At 36.5% G+C, this 23,230-nt stretch overlaps 2 protein-coding genes across 7 annotated transcripts in view; both read left to right on the forward strand.

Annotated features, from left to right (window-relative positions):
• The window catches only part of CDC14A (cell division cycle 14A), a 53,194-nt gene extending 34,601 nt beyond the window's left edge, over positions 1 to 18,593 (forward strand). For 2 of the 6 annotated variants that reach the window (XM_042030002.1, XM_042030001.1), the window contains 7 exons: positions 856 to 994; positions 3,615 to 3,771; positions 5,850 to 5,965; positions 6,546 to 6,593; positions 7,607 to 7,735; positions 8,677 to 8,995; positions 17,338 to 18,593. In XM_042030002.1, coding sequence (XP_041885936.1) covers positions 856 to 994; positions 3,615 to 3,771; positions 5,850 to 5,965; positions 6,546 to 6,593; positions 7,607 to 7,735; positions 8,677 to 8,995; positions 17,338 to 17,367 — 938 coding nt within the window. In that variant the 3' untranslated portion in view covers positions 17,368 to 18,593. Of the gene's footprint in view, positions 1 to 855; positions 995 to 3,614; positions 3,772 to 5,849; positions 5,966 to 6,462; positions 6,594 to 7,606; positions 7,736 to 8,676; positions 8,996 to 17,337 lie in introns of those variants that run through there. The other 4 variants (XM_042030004.1, XM_042030003.1, XM_042030005.1 and 1 more) reach the window with 4 other exon arrangements.
• Positions 18,594 to 21,577: 2,984 nt separating this feature from the next.
• Positions 21,578 to 23,229, forward strand: GPR88 (G protein-coupled receptor 88; the record flags this gene model as incomplete). The annotated part of the gene is made up of 1 exon (XM_042031047.1): positions 21,578 to 23,229. A coding segment is annotated over exon 1 (957 nt), but the record flags the coding sequence as incomplete, so codon positions are not given.
• Position 23,230: the final 1 nt, after the last annotated feature.

The raw sequence follows: 23,230 nt of genomic DNA on the forward strand, positions 1-23,230 counted from the left end.
AATGTGAAGAGCTTGTAGTTGTGTATAGAATTGTCAGCAGAGATGTCTGGCTGCTTAGAGAGTTTCCATTTGGATGGAATAAATAGTAGGCTACTGTGAGACTGTAAATTGCAAATACTGTATTTGTGGGAAACAGTTTAAATGGGGAAACACTTTACTAGTAGATGAGACACAGAGCTAGAAAGAGATTAATTCTCACTCTGTAGTTTGAGATTTTACTGATAGTAAAAGCTAATTTTTCTGTGTCTCTGTCCCCTTGAAAACATTGGGCAATGAGTTAAATTACTTTAAGCTATTGATACGTAAAATTATACACTAGTCAACAGTCATTGCTGTTTATACACATAGCAGTGAATAGTTTTATGTGTTGGTTTCACAACAAAACTGATTCAAAAAGAAAAAGCTTGCTTTTCAAAAAGAAAAAGGTCGCTCTGAGATGTGACTTGTATTTGCACCACAGTTTTTAGGTACGTGTGTTGGCCTCTCAAAGGTACTTTGATTATGTTTTTTTACTGGTATTGTAAATATAAAGCTGGTATCCAGCTTGATCACAGCTTTTTTTTAAAATATTGGCCTTTTTTTAAACAAAGTTTGGAGTAGAATTGTTCAAGTGCCACGAGTGATTGCTGTTGTAGGTGTTCTTTTAAACACTTTTTCTAAGTATGAAGTATTTGTATCTACAGCATTGAAATTGAATTATGTGATAAATAGGACACTGAATCAGAAATTCTTTCTTCAGATACTAATATGGTGAATAACAGTGCATGGAAGTTTTCTTATAGCCTATACTTTTATCTGATAATTATGGAATGCTCATTACTTCATATGTGGCTGTTGATACTTGTGTTTCTATAGCTGGCCTGGGGAGAACAGGAACACTGATTGCCTGCTACATAATGAAGCACTACAAGTTCACACATGCTGAAGCCATTGCTTGGATAAGAATATGTCGCCCAGGCTCTATTATAGGACCCCAGCAACACTTCTTGGAAGAGTATGTATATATATATATACACACACACACACCTTCTTTGCTCCTCTCCATCCCTATCCATCTTGCACTATTTATAGGATCTGATTTGTCTACTGACATCTGTATGTTATTGCCTGTTCAATATATTTAAGGTTAGTTAATGGGGGATTGAAATCTGAGTTACTCAGAAGCAGTCAGCTTCTCTGGAGTTCTAGACCAGAACTTTTCATTTTGACCCCTTAAAGGGGCACAGGGCCTCAAGATTGCAGGTTTCTGTTCTGGGGAATTTAGGACTTAGACAAATGTGTTGGAAGTGGACAGATGTGGACAAAAGATTAAATCAACAGATAGGATTTATTAAATATTAGCATCAAAAGAATAGTCTTTAAATACTTTATCATGTGTGGCACTTAAAATTAATCCTAAAATGGTATAATTTGTATGTTTTTTCTTTATTAATAATAAACTAAAGATTAAGTAAGTACTTGGTGTAGAAAGCTTATGATCTCCATCAGATTCTTTAGGATGTTGTATAATACATTTCTGATTTAGAGCTGGTAGTTGTAGCCAAACAAATGTATGGTTTTAATACAGCTTCAGATTTGATCCTGACTGGAAATGAATGATAGTGATGTAGACAGTAGGTTTAGTATCATAGTGGTTTCTGTGTTGTGCATTTACTGTTACAGTGGTTATGCTGATATATTTGAGCTGATGGCAGGATGATATTTACTTGGAGGCATTTTCACTATTATGGGAGCAAACATTTAAGAAAGCCCACTCCAAGTAGGAAAAAGAGAATTCATCAGCTCTGCTAGATACTGTGTAAATAGAGTAAAAGATGCATCGATGCACTCGCATCTTAAAATCCGTAGGATATTGGAGAGAAAGAGGTATTACTGTAATTCATAAGAGAAATTGAGCATGAATGAGCATAAATTTATTTAATTTCCAGTGCAACTAAATGGACACTACTCTGAGAGGTGGCTTGCCATTATTCCAAATACTGCAGATCACAAACTTTGACAAACCACTACTGGAGGCAGATTAGTCTTCTTCAGACAGTGCTGATGCTTGGATACACTCTTAAAAATAATTTGCACAATAGAGCAAAATTACAAGAAAGGTAGTAGGTAATGTAAATCATAAGTGCTGTTTACTTACAAGATAGGAAAAACAAGGCTCATGTCCTTGGTTGGTTTGATTGAATGAATAGTTGGCTTGATTTTATAGATAGGCAAAGATCCTTCAGATCTACCTACATTATTCACAGCTAAGAGCTGTAGTGTTGTTCAGTAAGAATTTTCTACTCTCCTAAGGGTAGTAGATACCTGTTTCGAAAATCAAACAAAATTCAAGCAACGTCACCAGTGGTGTCAGCATGGGATTGGAAAAGAGTGTCAGTTACATCTTCCTAGTATCAAATGTCTTGCCCTCAGGGCTGCAAAGTTGAATCTGACAAAAAGGTAAAATCTTGCAGTTTCGATCTCCGAAACTTTATAGGTGTCAAAGCTTAATCTCTTAGGTTCTTTGAGGTTTGATAAGGGAAGTTTGACTAGTTTTGGTTTTTTTATAGAAACTCTTCCACTTAAGTGTGTATCAAATCAATTTGTTACTGTGTATGTAATTAATCGTGACAGATTTCAAAGGTATTTAAATTCAAGCATGTTTTCTAGGCTACTTCGGTTAGGTGGACTAAGTGGTATTCCCTCTCCCCCCCCCACCCTTTTGTTCTCATTCTCATGATGTTTTCTTGGGATGTAGTGGAATTTTTCTGGAAGTGCTTACCTTTTGCATTTATTGTTGATCAAGCTTAAGACAGTTGGCTCAGATCGCCTTGCTCTTAAGCTTTGACGTAATATTTTGTTTCTGAACAAGAAAAGTTTCCAGTGAAAGTAGATTCTAATTTCATTATTTTTTTTTTCTGTTCAGTGTAGGAATTAATTTTGTTTCAATAGTATGTAATAGGGTCTCAGTTCTTGGATGGAACTAGCGCAACTGGTACCTACCCAGCAAGCATCCTTGACAAGGAATAATGCAGCTTCATCCAGAAAGTCTGCTCTGCCCATTCACATTGTAGCAATTAAACTGTTATTATTTTACCACCTGTGTGAAGGATATATTCTTTCAGTTTCTGAGTCAATATTGGAATCCTGTTGAACTTTACATGAATACATCCACTTGCACATCACAGGTCAGCTGCAGTTTCACTGCACAATATCTGTATCCAGAAAACTGACCCTAGTAAGTTGCAAAGTTCTGTAGCATCATTTATGCTACACGTGATGTATATAAAGGCATTGTTTAATATTATTTTTTAAGTTGTGTTTTAAAGGCCTTTAAAATATGATTGCAAATTCCTGTTTAGTTAACCCCTTTCTCCAGAAAGATTTGGTGAAATGAAGTTTTAGTACTGTGTGGTGACTACAGACTCGTTTGGTGATCTTGGAGGGTTTTTTGTTGCTGTTTTTAAGTCTGGAGTTTTTAAAAATTTTGTGATAGACATGTAGATTTTTTTCCAGATGAAAATGTACAGAAGGTTCAAATACTGGCAATCTGTAAGTGTGGCATGTTTTCATATGGTTTTTTTATGTGTATGCACATCTGTTGATATGAATGGCTTTGGTTTTGTATCCTGAAGGAAGCAAGCAATGTTATGGCTGGAGGGAGATCTCATCCGATCAAAGCAGAACCAGCGAGGAATTGATGCAAACATTAACAGAGTTCTTTGTAGCTTGAATGACATTTCCATCAGTGACACTCTGAATAAAGTGCAAGACTTGGATCAATACAAGGAGGTAAGTGTTCTTAGGAAAAATTTCAAGCAGACTGAAGCTGAGCTTTTAATAACTAGCTGTAGATAACTTCTAGATTTTCAGCTTTTTTAGGCTTATATTAGTATTAGATTGCTTTTTCTCAGATTAACTTTTTTAGAGGTCATAATTAGAACAAATCTCCACTTAAAAAAAAAAGAAGAAAAATAATATTTAAAACTGTTACAGGTAATTTTTCAGAGTTCAGAAGGTTTGCATTATTCCAAGTCATTCTCTCAGGATTTTAAGTTGTTTTTCTGAGAATGAAGGAAAACAAAAAGTCAGCTTTCCTCCCAGAAATAAAAAATCCGTGTAGTCCAAGTTTTTAACTAATAATGCGGGAGTGTATAAAGGTCGATTCTTTTATCACAGTGTTAAAGATGAGGTGATGTGTAGGTTTAGGTTAAGGACTTTACAGTTATATTTTGGGAGCACAGGCATGAAGTCTGAATTGAAGTGAACATAGTTTTGTTTCCAGACTAGTAAAAATCTAAAACTGTAGTTTCTTACATTATGTATAAAAAACAGTCTAGAGGAACTATGCATTTGGTTAATCCCTCCTGAGGTCTGTAATGACGAAAGAGGTTTTAGGTTCCTGATGGAACTGTTTGCTTGATGTAGAAGACCAGGCATGTAGTGGGCACGTTTTTCATGTAGTTACTAGTATAAATTAAAATAAGCATATATGATAATCTGGAAGAGTATTTTAAATGCATTTCTGTAAAGATGCTGTTTCCCTGTATTTCACTTTCTTACAGATGTCATATTAAAGCTGTTCAACATTCAGTTTTCAAAACATTTAACTTATTATCTTTTTGGGTATTTGGTTGTATCTCAAGACCTCATTAACTAGAATCTAGTTCTAGTAACTCTAGAATCTCAAAACAAAGTAATTTTCCCAGTCCCAGAAATTTGTGATGTCAAAGAATCAGAAGAGAGGACAGCTAAATGCAGTAACTGGTGGGCTGGTAGAGACAGTGAAACAAAATTCATCAGCATTGTGGCTGGATGATAGGTAACAATGGCCTAGCATGTAATCTGCAATGAAATCTAGCTAAGCTATTTATGTTTTCCTATAGTGAAGTATTATATATAATTAATATATATTTCCTACAGTTAGACTATCATATCATTTGATTAACTTCTATCATATTACTTCTGTCAGTCCTTTATGTTGGTTAATGGCAGAAACTATTGTTCTGTTTTATGCAGAGCAGTGAGTTCACTTAAGTACAAAAGGAACTGCAGTAATAAAAATACTCCATCTGAGGTCAAATGAAATGTAACTGGTATAAGTTTGTTTTCATCTGGAAAAAGAAAATCAGTTCTTCTCTTGCTTTGTGTTACTTCTGTATTTCTCTGCTACATAAGATACTGTCTCTCCATAATAGTTGGGTCTTAAAAAAGTGTTTTGAGACCAATCTGAAATTATAAATAGGTATTGAAACAGTGTTGGCATACACTTTTAATATATCTTAGAGTTTATAATATTTTCTAAAGCTAGAAGAAATGAGGATAAAACTCTAAAATGTGTTCATCCTGTATTCCTTATTAAGTTCACATGGGGAAATTTTTTCCAAAACTTACTTTTGCAGAGAACATAAGAACTTTCAGGTTTTTATTTTTTAAATCTAGTAATTTAGTTGATTTTTTAGCTCCTCTTGTGGGACACAGCTTTATTTAAATTTCTTCCTTCCTTGTGCATAGCAAAATTTTGTGTTACTGTTTCCCTTGCGTGTTGCTGACAACTTTAAAAATAGTTATGAAGAAAGTTCATGTTCTATAAAAACAAACTTCCTTGAAGTAAACGAATGCTGGCATTAGGCTTGAGCATCCTGAACTGTCTTTAAGGTCAGATTCTGCAAAAGTCCTGTGTGAGTATGTTTGTACAGAGGCACATTAAATGTACCAGAACTATGCAAAGGGTAGTGCCGCATCTGCGGAGGATGGTAGATCAGCCTTCTGGATTCTCATCTTTGTGAAGGAGATGCTCAGTACTTTGAAACTACACTGCTCCTAGGATTTGATAGATTCCCTTGCTTGCATACTTTTGTGTTTCCCAGAATGATTCTGAAGACGAAGCAGATGTGGAAGCTCAGAATGGCATGACACAGGGAGATAAGCTTAATGCCTTAAAAAGTCGGAGACGGCCTTGTTCTGCTACAACTGGAGCTCTGAGGTAATGATACCATTCTGAGGTGATGTGCAATTTTAAATTCAGTCCATGCTATCAGATCTGTGTGGCAAGTACATGATCTTGTTTAAGGCAGTGGTACTACCTGTACCACCTTTTGTGGTGGGAATTACTCCAGGTATGTATCTATTAGTTGCAGATTTGGTTTGTTAATCGTTTCCTTCTCTCCTTTTTTGCCATCTGTCTCCCTGTTTAGGGGTACCTTCTTACTGTGTAGCACTAAAAGATAATGTAAAAAATACTTCAAAATCTTCGAATTTAAATCTAGCATTTTAGAACATATGACTTGAACAAAATATTTTTAATTGAACTTAGTTGTCTTTCTGTAATTACTTTTCTATACTCCTTATATAAATTTAGAATTTTTCAGATCCAGTAAAAATGTGAACTGTGAAATTAAACCTGAAGTAACTCTCTGTTCTTTAACTGTAAATTAAAACACTGATTTTCAATAATTCTAACTCTTATTTTTATATTTTAAGCCAACCTGAGACATGCAGATATGTTTGGCAGAGGGGAAAGGCGTTTTATCCTTGGATAAAGTTTACTGCTTTTGTTTCTTCAGGCTGCAAGACATGAAACTGCACACCAGGTCAATATCACAACCCTTCAGGTACTGACTTTAAAATTTTTTTCTAAATGTGTATCACTTGACTAGGATCTTAATTTCCAGTGTTTTGGATCATTGCTAATCAACTGATGTGATAACTATTTCAGGCTTCTGAGCACAGGCAGGTAACAAACGTTTTTAAACACCTGCCAATTGCATGCCTTACCCCATTGAATCTAAAATACAATATGTAGGACAAAATTACTATCATTATCAAGCGTTAATACTAAAAAGAGCACATTTTTCAGTTTCATGACCTGAATTTTTGAGTTGAATTACTCCAGGTGGCTAGCAGTGGAAATGAATGTTTTACCCTTTCTTGGTGTGTAGTTAAAGCTGCTCAATGTCATTTTCCTTCCGTGCTTGTAGTTGGAGATCTGTACCCAAGTTTTTTCATCCTTTCATCCATTGTTGTATCTCCTGGTCTAGGGTTGGAGAAAATTAATTTTTTTAATTAATGTGGACAGCCATAACAGTAACAATTTGAGTAGTCCTGTGTAACGTACATACAGCTTATTATCAACACATGGAGCATTTTGTCATCAAAAATCCCACCCTAAAAAGAGCTGCATGTTCTGTGCAACTTAGGGAAAATGTTCATTTGGAAATGATGATGACCTCTTGAAACCTACAGTTTTGGTTTTTTCTACTCATACTTGCTCTATAAGCTCAAAAAGTACTCCTACTCAAATTTACATTTTAAGTTCTAAAATTTATGATAAAATTTACAGTAAATCTATAAAAAATGGACACTTGGCCTTCATAAATTATCAAGGCGAAAAGTAGCCTGTAACTGTTTAATAAGGTGCAGCTGTGGAAATACTTGGAGTGGGATATCTGCAAAGTTTTTTTTTAAAAAAGATGTTTTAAAAGGCAAACTTGAATTTTTGCTGTTGAGCTCTCAGACTTGAAAATTCACACTTTTTAAAATACCAGTCTGTGTACTGAAAGGCTTGTGTGTTTGAGAGGTATATTATAAAATCTTGCTTCTCACTGGAACTCTGCGCTCTTTTTAGACTGAATACTTCAGGTAGCCCAGAAGGGTCCATATCTCCTCTGAAGGCCTCCCGAGTGATGGCAGTTACTTCACCATCTGCAGAAAGAATAAGCAGACTTTCTACGTCCTCAGGCTCTAACCTTAAAAGGTTTTTTTTCTTCTTCTCATTTTGGTATAAATGCTTGCTGTATCCTGCAGTGGTTGTCAGCACATCTGCAGTCTATGAAGCGCTTGCTGTTCTTGGCTATAAGAAGACTTAAATTTACTTACAGAATGATGTGCTGTTCCACTAGCCAAACTTTAGTTGCCTACAGATTTAAAAAACAAGCAAAACCCAAAATCTATCCCACTGGTCCGAGAGTTTTATTGAGATTGTGTCATCAGACACAGTATTGCATTGCTCAAGTGGGTTGTTTTGGTTTTTTTCACTTATCTCAGTTTATAGATGTTTTGCAGGTATTCCCACAAGTCTCTATACTAGTACTCTCAGAATACTGAGTGGTAATTAATACCATTTTTTTAATGAACCATTTTTTTATTACTATTTATTTCCATTATTACTATTGTTCTAAGTAATTATATGTGTTAAATGACACTCAGAATGACTGGTGCATTTTTAATAACTATGTGCAGAAATGTTTGCCTGAAGAGAATAACCAGCTTGAGATATTTCAGGACACCCTATTTCTATTCTATTTATCATGTAATTTCTTGGTTACTTGGAGGTTTGTATCACAAAACTGATTTCAAGAAACGGAGGAGGAGTTCTTAAACTGTTCCATGTACACAAAGTACTTCAGGGTTAATCAAATACTGCCTAAACCTTTTAACACCATCTCCTGCATGTGTGTGTGGTTTGACAGAGGTGAAAGCTGGCCATGGTGTAGTGCTTGAATAAGCAAAACCCTGACAAAGAATTCTGCTTTTCATTACTTGGGAGCTAAAAAATGAGCCTGTGTGCAAACACAGATTCTTTCAGAAGAATCTGTGTTATTCACCTAATGTCTTCTGAATTGTCTGTTACATTTTTTGTATATATCTCTACATACCTTGTGTATATTTTTTTCCCTGCATGTGTTTTCCATTCAGCGTTTCCATAAGCTCCAGACTAGCCAGTTCTCTAGGGAACCTGTATGCTGCTTCAGATGATGATGAGAGCAAAATGACATCATTGTCCTCTAGGACAGGTTTTTCTGTAAGCCATATCTCCAGCCACCTGAATGGCAGCTTGCAGCTCCCACACAGGAAAAACCATGAACTGAACAACAACTTATACAACAGAAGCAGCAGTAGTGTCAACAACCTGAGCAGCCAAAGCAGCTTTCACAGCGCTGTGACAGATGAGTACACACCAGCCTTCCTTTATGGGCCTTACAACTCCTCCAGCACGATCCCAGAGTCAATTCCTGTAAGTCACAGTCACAACAGCACTTTCAGGCAGCTCACTGATGCTTTTCTTTCTTGCTTCTGTGAGCAAAACTGTTGAAAAAAGAATTCTTAACTCAGCATAATTCTCCAACTTCCTCTAGTGTGTCTGAATTGCACCTTTGTCTGTTACCTATCATTTCAGCTGCTTTTTTTTTCCATCTCTTCTAAGCATCTAGTACATGGAAGCTTCATGAAAATAAATCACACCTGAACTTTAACACCTTTTCTGATATCTTTTTTAATGGACCTTCTTCCCTTTAGATTTTATTTCAAATTATCCATAACAGTCTAACACAAGTTAATTTTATGACTTTATCTTTGTGCAGTAACAGATTTCAAGAAGCCTTTGTATGTATCACAGTAAATACAAGGTAGAACATCCTTAAAGATAGGACTTACTTGCTCTTCACTTGAAACCTACTCCCTTTTCTAACATCAAATGTGGAAAGTATTATAAGCAAGGTCTCACATTGCAGCTTTCATTCTCAACAACTTTGGTGCCTTGGGCTTATTTTGTGCTCTTTTTCTGTGTAAAAGAGTCTGTATGAAGAGGATGTACAGATAAACTAATACAACTTGGAAGTGTTTCTATACAAAATGCAGAGAGAGAGACTAAAGAAACTTCAATTATGAAATCAGAAATAGCTTCATCTATCCTAGGGAAAAAAATAAGCATATCTACTACTATAAATCTAAAATCAATTTAAAATTCCTGGTTTCCAAGGATTTGATAGCCTACTAATTATAAAAAATAGTACACTGTTTTTAATAGATTTTGCCTATGATTAAGGGAACTTGTCAGCCTCTCTTGACTAGTACTGACACAATTTTTATTTTTTTTTACTGGGTGGAAATAAAATTGGCTGTGTGTAAAATTAACTTCAGAGTATTGCACATTGCTCTTCTGTTTCCTTACCACTGATAAATTGTTTCAATATAAAGAAAGTTTTGTTCCTATACCTGCTAGTGGTTTTGAGTGTGGTGAGTCTGTCTTAAAACAGCTAATAACATACATTGCATGTAACTAGTTTGTCCTGAGAAAGATCATTCCTTGGGCTGTGTTCTCTTTTCCCTGTGGAAGTGGAGGACCTACCCTCTTGTTAACAGCTCAGATATGGCACCACTTACAGTTCAGAAGCCACATCTTTGTAGCTTGGGAGTGTGAATTGCACTTTCTGAGGATAGATGACAGTAGGAAATAAAGTTTCATTGTTCCATTATGGAATTAAACTGCCATGTGACTGAAACCTAACCTGTATAGAAAGAACTTGGGAAATGAAGTTAGTTGAGGGAATGTGATTCTGTATTCTCTTACTCAGTGGGTTCTTCCTACTGTGGTAAAATCTGCTTGACCTAAAGCAGGTCTTTGAAATACTTTATGCTTTCAGACTCCTTGTTTACAAAAAAATGTAGCTTCTTATCTGCTACAGTTTATCTGGAAATAAGTACTGATATTCCGTGATCTTAGAACCACTGTTCTGCATTGAGTTTAAAATTGAGTTTAAACTTTAAACAGCAGCAGTAACTTGTTTGCAAGGGAGTTCTTTAATGTTGCCACATCTGCACCTCTTTGACTGTGTTTTTCCCTACTACGTGTGATTGAAATAAACTATATATAATTGAGATTTTTCAAGTGAGATACAGAAACCATAACAGGTTTTCTATGATGAAACAAATTCTAGAACAAGAGGACTGTTCTTGTTTGACTAATTTGTTTAATTTCTTCAGGCACAGAGATGAGGAGAGAGGTGAAAAGCTGTATAACAAGCCAGGAGTGTTTGTTTTGAGACACATTGATGAGTCTTTCATTTGTTCATACATTCTGATTGCTCTGGAAAGTCATCCTTTTTATGTGTTCCCAGTCTTTAATCCAAGATGCTTACAGAATTTCAGTCCACAGGAGTTCAGTCCTCAGCTCCTGTTGAGTATACTGGAACTAAAAGTCGATATACCAACAGTGGCTGAGAAAAATCACTCATCTGAATAGTAAGTGGTAAAATGGCTGATTTTTTTTTTTTTTTTTCTAAAGTCTGACTTTCAGGACTGTCTCATATTTAATGTATCGAACAATAATTCTTTGGAGAGTCAGCCCATTCCCATTCTTTTCAGTTGTTTCTTTTGTAAATTATATGCTGCCAGCAGCATTTCTTAGAGGGGTTTTTTTCACAGTTTTCTTACAGCTACATATTATGCATAAAGTATATGCATGTAAATTTTCATGAGGCACCCTAAGGGGAAGAAACTCCTTGTAACTGTAGTGTGACTTAGTCATGAAAATAAGCTGACGTTATTCACAATGGGCCAAAATTTACAGGAGTACCAAATCATAATATAAAGCATTACAGAAACAATTAGCCTGTTTCCTCAAGCAGCTTAAAAGGTTGAATGTAAATATAATATCTTAAAAACTAAGAACTGTCACCTCCTTTGGAGAGGTACTTGCCATAACTTAATGCTACAAATGATTTTTAGCAGTGGAGGCCAAGTTAGTGGGCTTGTTCCATAAGCATAGGACAGGAAATTAAGTTTTGGTGACAGTTTGTTTCTTTTTTATATGCAGATATTTACAAAATTCTAGGATAGTGTTGTGTTTCTCCTTAATCTCATAAACCCTCCAGGGTTCAACATAATTGGCTTGACACAAAAGTTCCCCAAATCTATGTGGGGAGGGAGGGTGGTTTACAATGTAACAAGTCTCTTCCAGAAGTGTAGCATGCCTTTCTTTCTTGGATAAGGATGACTTAGGAAAAGGGAGGAAAGCAAGGAGTGGTGGTTACTGTGTAGTTTAAGGAACGGGAAAAGAGCAATTCATGAACAGGTGAAAACAGCCATGTTGCCAGCAGAGAGGCACTTACAGCTCTGTTGATTGCAGTGGAGAAGGAAATTAATTTTTGTCTCTTTGCAGTGAAACTATTGTGATTTAAAATATTGATTTAAATGAAATATGCTAGGCATAGTGTAAAGTTTTAGGTTGAATGGAAAACATTTTTAAAGAAAACAAAACCTTTCTAAAATGCACAATTCTTTTGTTTTAAGAACATCTTTAATTTTTTTCCTACCAATCTCAATGACTTAGTAATGCATGGAAGGATATAAGGGTATAACCTTTGAATAATTCTTGGTTTGATATTGCTTGCTGTTGAGTAGAGGTTACACACAATCAAATGCAGCAAGATCTTTAAATGAGATTCCATCTCCAGTCTTCTCTGAAGAGTGAGGTGAGCTAAAAATACTCTTATTTTATATATTATATGCTGTGATATGAGAAGCAGCATTTCTTAGTAAGAGTGATGCCATGCAAAGCCTACATAGCAACGTGCAACTTTGTTTTACCTGTAAACTAATACTCTTTCAATATAATAATGGCTAAAAAGTGTTCCTGTTTGGAATGTTTTTCAAATATGTTCTGATTAATGCATTTGCTTCTAAATGCACCCTATAGCCCTGTGCATCTATCCCAGTCACAGAGGAGTGCACTGAATTGTTACTCATTTTATGCACAATTGACTGAGTGGAGTTACTGTGGTATTCTGAGGTTTAAGGCAAGAGTAGATTTTTTGATCATTTAATTTCTGAATGCTAGGAGTGTCTGTTAATGAGCATCTCACTGACTAATTCAGATGGTTTATTTTGAGGACAACATAAACTTTCTGAAATATGATTTCCACTGATTGAACACAGTCATGCTTAAAACTTTCACTTTTAAGCTGAAACTTTCTGTATCTCTTTATGTCAGTGTTACAGCCCTGTTATCTTATTTTCTTGTCATGGAGATATCTCATGCTAGTCATCTCAACTTGATTTTCTTTTGATAAGCTAAGTTAGCTCAAAAATCCTTTTGAAAAGTGTTGAAATTCTTTAGTGTTTGAAAATCTGTCTGGTCCAGAGAGCTGCTACTCAGTGTTATCCTGCTTAGAAATACACAGCTTGTTTTATCTTCTTTTACTGTAATACACTGGAAGCTGAGGAGGAGAAGAAAAAAAAATTTCTTGCCATTGATGATACTGACTTCTATTTCTTTTATTTTAGTCCCATGTCCTGCATTCCCTGCGGGTGGTTTGGTTTGAGGTTTTTTTTCTTTTTTTGTGTGGAACTCCATGGAAAAGTATAATCTCTTTTCTTTTTATTTGGTTGGTTGGTTTTTTCTCCTCCCCCTCCCTTCTTCTTAACTGACCAAGGAAGATTGGTTTTTCTTACTGCTTCAGCCCCGACATGCAGCTGCTTTGCTTTTCATGGCACTTACCAGTGGTCTGAAGCTTATCAGCAAAATACAGACTAGTATCAAGCCTTAGTACAAGTTCTGGCAGAATTCTTTTAAAAACAGAATTCTGTTTAATCATTTTGACTTCACTACTTCAGATGCTGAAGTTACTTGGAAGTCATGACAGCCCAGCCTAGGCTTGTTGGAGTGTTTGTGTTAACCCTGCACTTCTTTCTAATTGGAGCACATCGGATGATGGACCTGACAGAAGTCTATTACATGTCCTGGTGTTTTGTTTATTCACTTAGCTCATCAAAGGACTCTTGAATGATACTGATGAATTCTCTTTCTCTTTATTGCCAAAATCTCCTTTCCCTGAGTTAGATATCAAGCTAACCAGCTGTAGTAATGCAGTACTTTTATTTTATAAAATCACCTTATCACTCTTATTTGTTTGTCTTTATTAACATGAGTGGTTCAGGAGCATTTTGAGATGGTTAGGACAGCAATTTTTCAGTTCTAGTTTGTGTTCAGTGAACTCATTAATGAGCTTTTTCCCCAGTATGGAAGAGAAAGTTATTCACTGATCTTTTTTTCCCCTGTTCTGCAATGAAACGGCATTAATACTGCTGTTCCACATTCCATTTAATAAAAAAGAATAAAAAATAACCACAGCTGTAACTATTGTCTCCAGCCACATATTTTTCTCAGATGGTTTTTGTCCTTCATAAGTGCAAGCTTATAATCCACTTTATTGTGTTTATGCTGATGAACTAGAAGAAAAGTTTGATTTTCAAAGAGTAGAAAACTTGCTGTTCTACTCAGAATAAATACTTTATTTACAAATTTTACAAAGTGTGTATTTTGATTAAACAGAATCTCTCAAAATTACAATTTGCAGAATTACTCCCTTCAAGTATAATCACATTTAAGGTACTGCTATAAGATTTTTGCTTTGTTCTTAGAATAGTTCTAAATCCAAATGTTGCTCTTTAGTATGTATTTTTATTGGATAATATGTAACTGGGTAGTCTCAAGATGAGTCACCTTTTGCTTCTATAGCTGTCATGGAAACCGGCAAGATGGAAACATTTCCAAAAAATTGAGAAGTGTTAGCAGTGTTTTAAAATTCATATACATCATCTTTACCTGTAACATAGTTTTTCTTAATAAGAACTTACCATTAATGAAGATAGGACAGGCTTTGCAAAAAACAGACAAACACTAGTGCATCATGCTGATGTGTAAATGTAGCAGACCCACAGGATCACTTCAAGTGTGTGTGCGTTTTCTCTAATGCATCCTGAGTTAGTTTAGGGGCTCTTGTGTGTTCATGGTAGTTCTTGCCTGCAGCAACATTCCTATTGCAACAGTGTTTTGGGACAGTTGATGCACAATTCAAAAAACTTAAATTACATTTTTGCAATTATCTGGGGAAAGTGCATGTTCAAATCCTAACAAATAGCCCTAAATGCTGTAGGGTTTTTCTGTCTTGAAAGAGAATTCGGGCTGACGTCCTGCAGTTGCACGTCTGCAAATACAGTTCTTGTGCCTCGGTGGATCTGGTGCCTATTTTCTCTTCCAGGAGGCTTTCCGTGCCTCCTGTTGAAGAAGAAAAATGAAAGTGATCTAAGCAGTTGTTTCAGCATGAGCTTCATTAGATATCTTTATTGGTAGTGAAACTATCTAATTATGAGTTCTTTGTTTAAATGTCTGTTACTTGGGTATAAAATGGCAAGCTTGACATGGCATGGGATCACTGTAGGAATACACATTGAGATTTCTTTTCCACTAACTGATTTTATACTCTCATCTTTGCAATTCAGCAGTCAATTTTCTTTGGTTTTTCTTTCTTCTTCTATTTTTACCTCTATTTTAAATAAGATTTTGTTAAATCCAGCAAATTACTTGTAAAAGTGGATTGGGGTTTTTTGGTCTTAATAAAGCTTTCAGAGGCATAGGCTATACTTTGAGTCATGGCAGATACAAATTTTAAAATAGAAAACTCAAAAGATTTAAAAGAAAAAAGGAAGAAAACCACAATTACAGGCTTTGAAACATGACAGTCAATTTCTTCAGACATGTGAAGAGATTTAAGAGCACAAATTACTTCCCCGAAAATGCAGAAAAAATCAAAACAACAAGCTTCTTCTGCTATATTTAAATTTTTCAAACTCAAATGTGAGTCTGTATATTTCACAGTAGCTCAGTTGCTACAGCTGTCACCATGTTTTTAGTAATAAAAATTTTTGTGAAGTCAGATTAACCTGGGAAAGATGCTGTTTAGATTTAATTATTTCTCTGTATTCAGAAAATACTTTGAAACATTAGGAAGAAATCATTGCAATGTGAAGTAGAGTTATGATGAGGGTGGGAACACACTGAAAAACGTATTTCTCCATTTGAAAGTAAATAAACTCTGCTTGCCCATCTGTAATGAAAATTACCAAAACATGGTATCCTGTTTCCAAACAATATATGCTGCTAGATATTTGTTCTTTTTTTATGTTTCCCTGATTTTTTCCTTTTTTTTGGAACTTGGATTACTAACAATTTTAAGAATTACAGTTTGAACTTCAGAATTTAAATTTAATTTATGGTTTGCTTCTTTTATTTAAATCATGATGTAGAATTCCTGGTTACTGCTGTCTGCTGAGTGAAGGGCTGGCGTTCACAGTTCTTTGTAACTAACACTTGCTGGCTTTGAGTGTACAGTGCTTTCTGGTCATCTTTCATCTGTCCAAGCTTAAAGTAATCTATTGCTGTACAACATATGGGAGTATATAATTACATTTCATGCCATTTTTAATGGTTATCAACTTTACTTGGGATTCAGTTTTGATGGATCCATTTCAAATACTGCACTTACTAAGTGTAACCATCTTTCCAGTTGTTAAAATACACATCTGAAAATGAGAAACCCTGGAGGATCATTAAGAGAGCAGAAGCTTCAAGTGCTCATCAGCAAAGGGCTATTCCTTCTGCCTCGCTCTTACTACAACCAGACCCTTTTTAGTCAGTGGTATTCAAATCTATATGCTGACAGCACTTTTTCTAGGAAGGAATATCCAGATGGTCTCAAATCTTCAAGATGTGAAAATGCATTTAAAAGACAACTTTGAAAATACACACTGCGACTTAAAATATAGGGGAAATGTGGTTGTGTGATATTAGTTAGAGCTATAAAGGTATATATAACTGTATTGTGCACTTCTGCTAATAGGTTTCACTATGGGTACCAAAGAGCATTTCTATAATGACTAGTTAGGAATAGTAGGAAAATGGAAAACTGTGAGGTTCCAATCTGTCTTAGGAGTCATGTTGGTCTCCAGTAGTTCTAATTCTGAAGAATTGATGCAGTTTTAAAATATGTTTGGTTTTTTATTTGCTATTTGTTTATAACCATACTAATCTGGGACAGCTCATCACTATACAAGACCAGTTATTCATGAGAGTGACTTCTTAAACACATCTCTATAGGAGCTAATAAAATTATTGGATACTGTCTAAACTGATTAATCAGTTTCTAATAAAACTTCAGACTTTAGTAGAAACAGAAATGTAAATAAATATAGTAGACCAAGTTATGGTTTTCTCTTAATTATAGTGACTTGTTACTAATCCAGATTAACCATTTGCAGAGCTTCATTTTCATCTGGTTCTGGTAATCAGACATAAATTTATCCATGTGCATAAAATTGCTAATGTAGATTTTTTCCTCAATAATGAGCTACACCATATGTTTCCTTTATCATTTTCTGAATCAACATATAAAGTAAGCTGACTCTTTTACAGTAGCAGTTGGATTCTCATTCAGAATAAGTGGAAACAATTCAATTACAGTAGCAGTGGTATTTTAAAGGACTTATAACACTTCAAGAGTCTCAAGAAATTGGTTTGGAAAAGTAAGCGTAGGAACAGGCAAATTGATGGACTTTACTGTGCTCAGATTTTAATTTCTTCTATTTTATTCATCTTTACCTATGCAGAGATTCAAGTCCCCCTCCAACTGTTTATTTTTCTCCTTTCTGTCCTTCCTCTACTGCTTAAGTGAAAAATACATGTTATGTATAAATAAAACCTCTCCAGTGAGTTTTAATCAGTTTTTCTTCTCCGCACAGTCCCTTCAGTCTGAGTATGTTCAGTACTAAAGCCTTGCTGCTTTGGTGAAACCAGCTGAGCTCTTCGAATCTATGTCCTTCATGGTGCAGAAGAACTGAAGAAAGGAAGCTGCTCATTAAAAGGAGGAACCTTCAATACAAGATGTCTTAAAACCTTAACACCAAGAGGAGACTTCTTAACAGGAAGAAATTTATCATTAATGACTACTGCAGATGCACTGAAGTTGAATTTATGGAAATTACTACCCCCATGTTATATACAAATTTAAATTTTTTATGTTGAGACAGCTTGAATATATTTCTAATGAGTTTCAATAAGACATTTATTAACTTGTGTACAGTGTTAAAATATGTATTAAGAGAATATTTTGGTAAACTATATATAAAAATTATGTAAAAACTAGAATATATTTTAATTTAGGGTCTACTTTGCTACAAAAATGTGTATTTTAAAGAATTTGTATATGTTTATCAAAGATATAAAATTTTTTTATGAACAAGAGATTTTTCTTGTTTTATGGGTCCATCATTATTGCTTAGAGCCTAATGTAATTTACTTTTTTATTAATTGGTCTTCTGGTAACTTGATAAAAGTCTAACTAGTGAGAGACTTGTTATCACAATATCAACTAAAAGTACTTGATACATTGTCTGCTTTCCACTTCTAGCTGCTAACGTTTCTTAAGGAAACACTATGAAAGAAAAATAAAGGGAAAATATTTGTTGAGATGTGATGTAATTACATCTTCTACTACAACAAAGGTAATTTATGTGATGATTCAGTTGTACAGTTAACACCCTTTCAATATGTCTTAAAGGATTTATGTTTTGTTTTCAATGTAGAATGTTAACTTTTGCTATGCAATATATGCTGCAAAAATGAAGGCAGACCAAACTGAAGTTGGAAAAAATGTACAATGAATTTAGGTAGCACTGCATACTTGTATGCTTTTAACCTACATTTGGCGGTATGTGTACAATTTCCTTAGCAACACACAGTAAATGTTGGAAGTATATTAAATTTTCATCTATCAATTGGATGCTTCATAAACCTTTAAATTTATTGAGCATATGGCTGCAGTAACCTCCTGTATCATGGAATGTTTGTCAATAGTAAAGATGCCCTTTAATCTATGGAATGTAGAGTTTAGTCAGATGTGATCAGGAATGAGACGTAGGATGAAGTGGTGTTACAGGGAGGCAGTAAAGATTGTGTGTAAAATTTTCAGAACTCCACAAGTGCGTGGTAGGGAAAAGAACGTAAGCAACCAAGGATTTGATTTGCCACTAATTTACAAGACAAAAACAAAACAGAGTTGTTACCTATTGGCTTTTCCAGTATCTGCAGAAACTTGAAAATAAAACCTGGTTGAATTGTCAATCTTGTTCCTGAAAACCTGTGAATACCCTGCATTTGCTTTAAAACTGACCTTAAGTGCTACATCATTTTTTTAAAAGATCAGATCACAAATTGCTATGGAAAGTTGTACTGAAAGTGTTAAAAAGCAATACTGAGAGCAGCTATAAAAATCAAAATCACTGAATAAAATTTACATGCAATATTGTACATTTTTGCAACTGTGTATATGTAACATATACACACACAAAGTAGTGTGTGTGCATATATATATACAATATACTGTATATGAATTATAGATTAATGGTAAGGTAATTCTACCTCTCATAAAGAATTTTCTCATGTACTTTGTTATAAATAGTTTTCCTTAATAAAATACTGATTAATTTTGAAATGTAGATAGATAGATATATATATATATACACACATTCAGGTAATTGATAATAAAATGCCTTTATAAGCCAGCCTCCTTGTTTCTTGGTTTTTTCTTAGATCTTTTGATTATTTGATCTCTAATTGAAGGTAACTCTTCAAAATCACCACCTTTCTTCAAAACCATGTAATATACTTAAAAGTAGGATGACATTGCAAAAGGCCATTAGCATGATAGATACCATTTTTAACAATTTCTCTAAACCTTCTCATATTTGCTTTATATAATGTCAGGTATTTAATCAACATGTTGATATTATGATGATGGAGTTATAATTCAAAATACAGTAATTTCAAAGCTGTGACTGAATTGAGGAATCCTTCCTGGGTGAGGCCCCTTTTTACAGGTATAATACAGCTTGACTTTTTTGCATGTGCAACAGGTTTCTTAGTCCCACCACCAGCAGGTTCTCTGCGCATAAGAATCGAAACAATTTAGCTTTCTTTAGCTTTTTGTCCTTCCTTCCTTCAATTAAAAACTAGTCACAAATGGTTCTAACATTTGTTTAATTCTGTTGCTGATTTTCTGCAATTTTTTTGCATTGCATGATTATTTATCTGTTATTTATTAGTGCTTAATATTCCTGTCAGTGTCTCTTGCAATAGAAGATGTGGACAGTGTGTAACTGTTACACAGCCATTCTAAAGGAATAGGAAAGCTGGGAATAGAGCAGATGCTTTCCAAGTTACCCAAATTCTGGTGACAGTCTGATCTAAAAGGTCAACAAAAGGCTTCTGTCACTGCATTCAGATGAATAATGGATGGTGATTTGGATGGGTAGAGTAAATAATATACAGCAAGAACAGCTAATTAAAATGTTTCTAGTACATAGGAATCAACCTCTCCCTTGGCCTTTTTCTAGACTTTTATTGATTTATTAGATGAAATACATACCAGCTCGTGTACAGTATTTTTTTTAGTTCATGAATAAGTCAGTATTCTACAACAATCAACTTCTTAACAGCAACAAAAAATGCTGGGACATTGAAGGGTCAGGGAGGTCTTTTAGAACCTTGTAGCTTTTAAGAAATAGCCTGAAATTTATTTCATATCCTGTGTTCACTTGTCCTTGAACTTTACCATTTCTGTTCCTTCTTATAGGAACATATCTGGTTCTGGGAAAACAAGCTGTAGCACACAAGATCTCTAAAACTGTGAATGGATGGATCAAATAAATCTAAAGGTCTCTACTGGGCATATTATTCTGTGGCTAACATCTTATGAAACAGTTAATCATCTCTTCTAAAGTATGCTTTATGAAGCTTTTTGGTTAGGGAGATATTTCTTGTTACAAATTCAGAGACTATTTTTCAATTAGAGTACTGCAGAAAGAGGAGGATTTTAGTTTCTATAATAACTGTTCTTTACTGACAGCTAAACAATGAAAGGCCTCAAAAGGTTTGACACTTGATTAGATCTACACTGTAAAGTGCAGCAGGCAAAAAATATGGTAATTAAGGACCTGATCAAGTAAATCACTGAGGTATGTCTTTACCCTTAAGCACATGAGCCATCTAATTAATTAAAAATGAATATAGATATTCCTGTTTGTAACAAATTCACCTTTGGATCAATATTTCTGTCAATTGCTAACGTGAGCCTTTCTGTAAAATAGGAGATGTGCTATATTGCAGCATCCATTAACCCACACAAACTAACTTTTTTGACTTGAAAAAATGTATGTTGCAACTACGACTACCTCCTAATACATTATTTTGGTATTGCCGTTTGTTAGCATCAAGGGTTTTAACAGTATCTAAAAATGCTTTACGAAGGTCTTTGGTACAGATAATATTATGAGCTGTGATCTCCTGCTTTTGTAGCCTGTATCTAACCTACCTGTAAAAGCAGCTTTTTTCCTTAAACTCATCACAAAATTAACCAGCATTCCATATCTGAAAAGCTTTTCAAAGTAAATGTAAGTTCTTTTACTGAGTTTCTTATTAAGTCTTGTCCAGGTAAGGACAGTTAACATTTTGTCCCTGTTTGAGTAAAGCAGGGTAGAGTTCCTGGGAGAATCCCATGACTAATTATTCTCCATCTGGGAATGGATTGTTAATGCCTACCCTTCAGCCAGTTTTTAGTCCACCTCAGGAGCTGTTGTTCATCTCTGCAGGAACTGATTTTGGAGTGAGACCATTTTAAATATTACACCAATTCAGTGTTACCTGTGTCCTCACCAACACCAGTGTTCACCTCTGGCAGGTCGGCAATGCAGGATTTCCTGTGAGTTGAGACAGGCTGAGAGGTTTATGAAGAGATGTAAAATGTTCAGATCGAGAACCAGCTTCCTCAAATACGTACTGTCTTACAAGGATTGGTCTATTTATTGTGTTTGAAAATTTTCATTCAGAAAGGATATTGTTATTATAGACCAGTTCTAACTAAGATTGCAGAAGCATACTGAGCTTTCTCTGAACAAAAATAAGATCAGAAAAAAAACTGTTAAAAAGTGAGTATCCAGCAGAGGGATTTCTACAGTATATAGACTGTATTTCAGACAGAAGTGACTGACACTGGTTTAAAACCTTTCTTCAACTGAAAAGTTGTGTAAGTGGGTTAGACCCAGAACACTGGTAAGGCAGGGAGAAAAGAGTCAGACTGTGTAGTTGGAGTATTTCTGGAGCGTGATAGGGTTTGGCTTTTTCTTTTTTTTTTTCTTCTTGATTTAACAAGTTGAAAAACTGCTGAATAATTCATGAAGAGTGGAAGGGCTGAATCTTCCTGGAATGATATACAGTGTACGTACTGTGGCACAGGAGAAACTGCAAAGCTTTGTATCAGTTGCTGCCGTTTCTGCTGCGGATTGCAAGGTGCTGCTGCTTTTGCTGTTTTCACAGCTACAGAAACCTCAGTCGTGCTCTGGTCTGCCAACAGCCATTTGCCTCCCTATGGACCCACCTTCACCAGCTACAATCTGTAGAATCTCTTGCTGCATACCTGCCTTGGACACTGCTGTTCTTTGGATCGTTACTTGCAAACAGCATTTTCTGGACCTTGCAGCTTGTATGACTGAAACCTGCCTTAGAGTTCCTCAGCAGCACAGCCTCCCGTGTGCTTGGTGAGGACTCCTGCAGCAGAACTTCTGACCCAGACAAGGATGGGATTTACAGGGCAAAGTCAAAACTGAGCTGCATTCAGCGAGATGCCCAACGCCTCTTCCTGGAGTGCTAGCTCGCCTCTGCTGCTGCTCTGGGAGGACTCCTCCGGGACCCGCATCTTTCTGTCGCTGCTCTACGCAGTCTTAGCTATCTCAGGGACTTTATCCAATGTGATGGTCATCTATTTAGTCTTTTCCTTCAAGAAGCTGCAGACAACCAGCAATGCCTTCATCGTGAACGGCTGTGCGGCAGACCTGAGCGTGTGCGCCCTGTGGATGCCCCAGGAGGCCGTGCTGGGGCTGCTGCCCCCCAATTCCTCCTCCCTTCGCTCGGCGGAGTACCGGCTGCTCCGAGGGGGGCTCCTGGGCCTCGGCCTCACCGTCTCCCTGGCCTCGCACCTGCTGGTGGCTTTCAACAGGTACGTGCTCATCACCAAGCTGCCCAGCGTGTACCAGGCCCTCTACCAGCGGAGGCACACGGGCTGCATGATCGGGCTCTCCTGGGCCCTCGCCCTGCTCCCGGTCCCGCTGCTGCCCGGGCTCTGGACCCTGGGCTCTGCCCAGTCGGACGGCAGCTCTCGCTACACCGCCCTGCTCCTCGCCCTGGCCGTGCTGGGCCAGACTGCGCTGCTGCTCCACTGCTACCTCGGCATCGTGCGGCGGGTGCGGGGCAGCGCCAAGCGGGTCAGCGTCCTCAACTTCCACCTGCTGCACCAGCTGCCCTTCCCCGCCGCGCCGCCGCCGCCTCGCCGCGCCCAGCGCCGCCTCAGCAGCGTCTCCGTCCTGCTGCTCTGCTGCGTGTTCCTGCTGGGCACCCAGCCCCTGGTCTGGGTGAGCCTCCTGGGCTTCTTCCTGCGCCCGGCGCCGCCGGCGCTGCAGGCCGCCAGCTGGCTGCTGCTCTGCTCGCTCTCGGCCCTCAACCCGCTGCTCTACACGTGGCGCAGCGAGGAGTTCCGCCGCGCGGCCCGCTCCGTCCTGCCCCGCGGCGAGGGCCCGGCCGCTG

Source organism: Corvus kubaryi, unplaced genomic scaffold, assembly GCF_017639235.1.
Source record: "Corvus kubaryi isolate FWS band 111438036 unplaced genomic scaffold, C.kubaryi_AGA036_p1.0 37334, whole genome shotgun sequence".
NCBI lineage: Eukaryota > Metazoa > Chordata > Aves > Passeriformes > Corvidae > Corvus > Corvus kubaryi.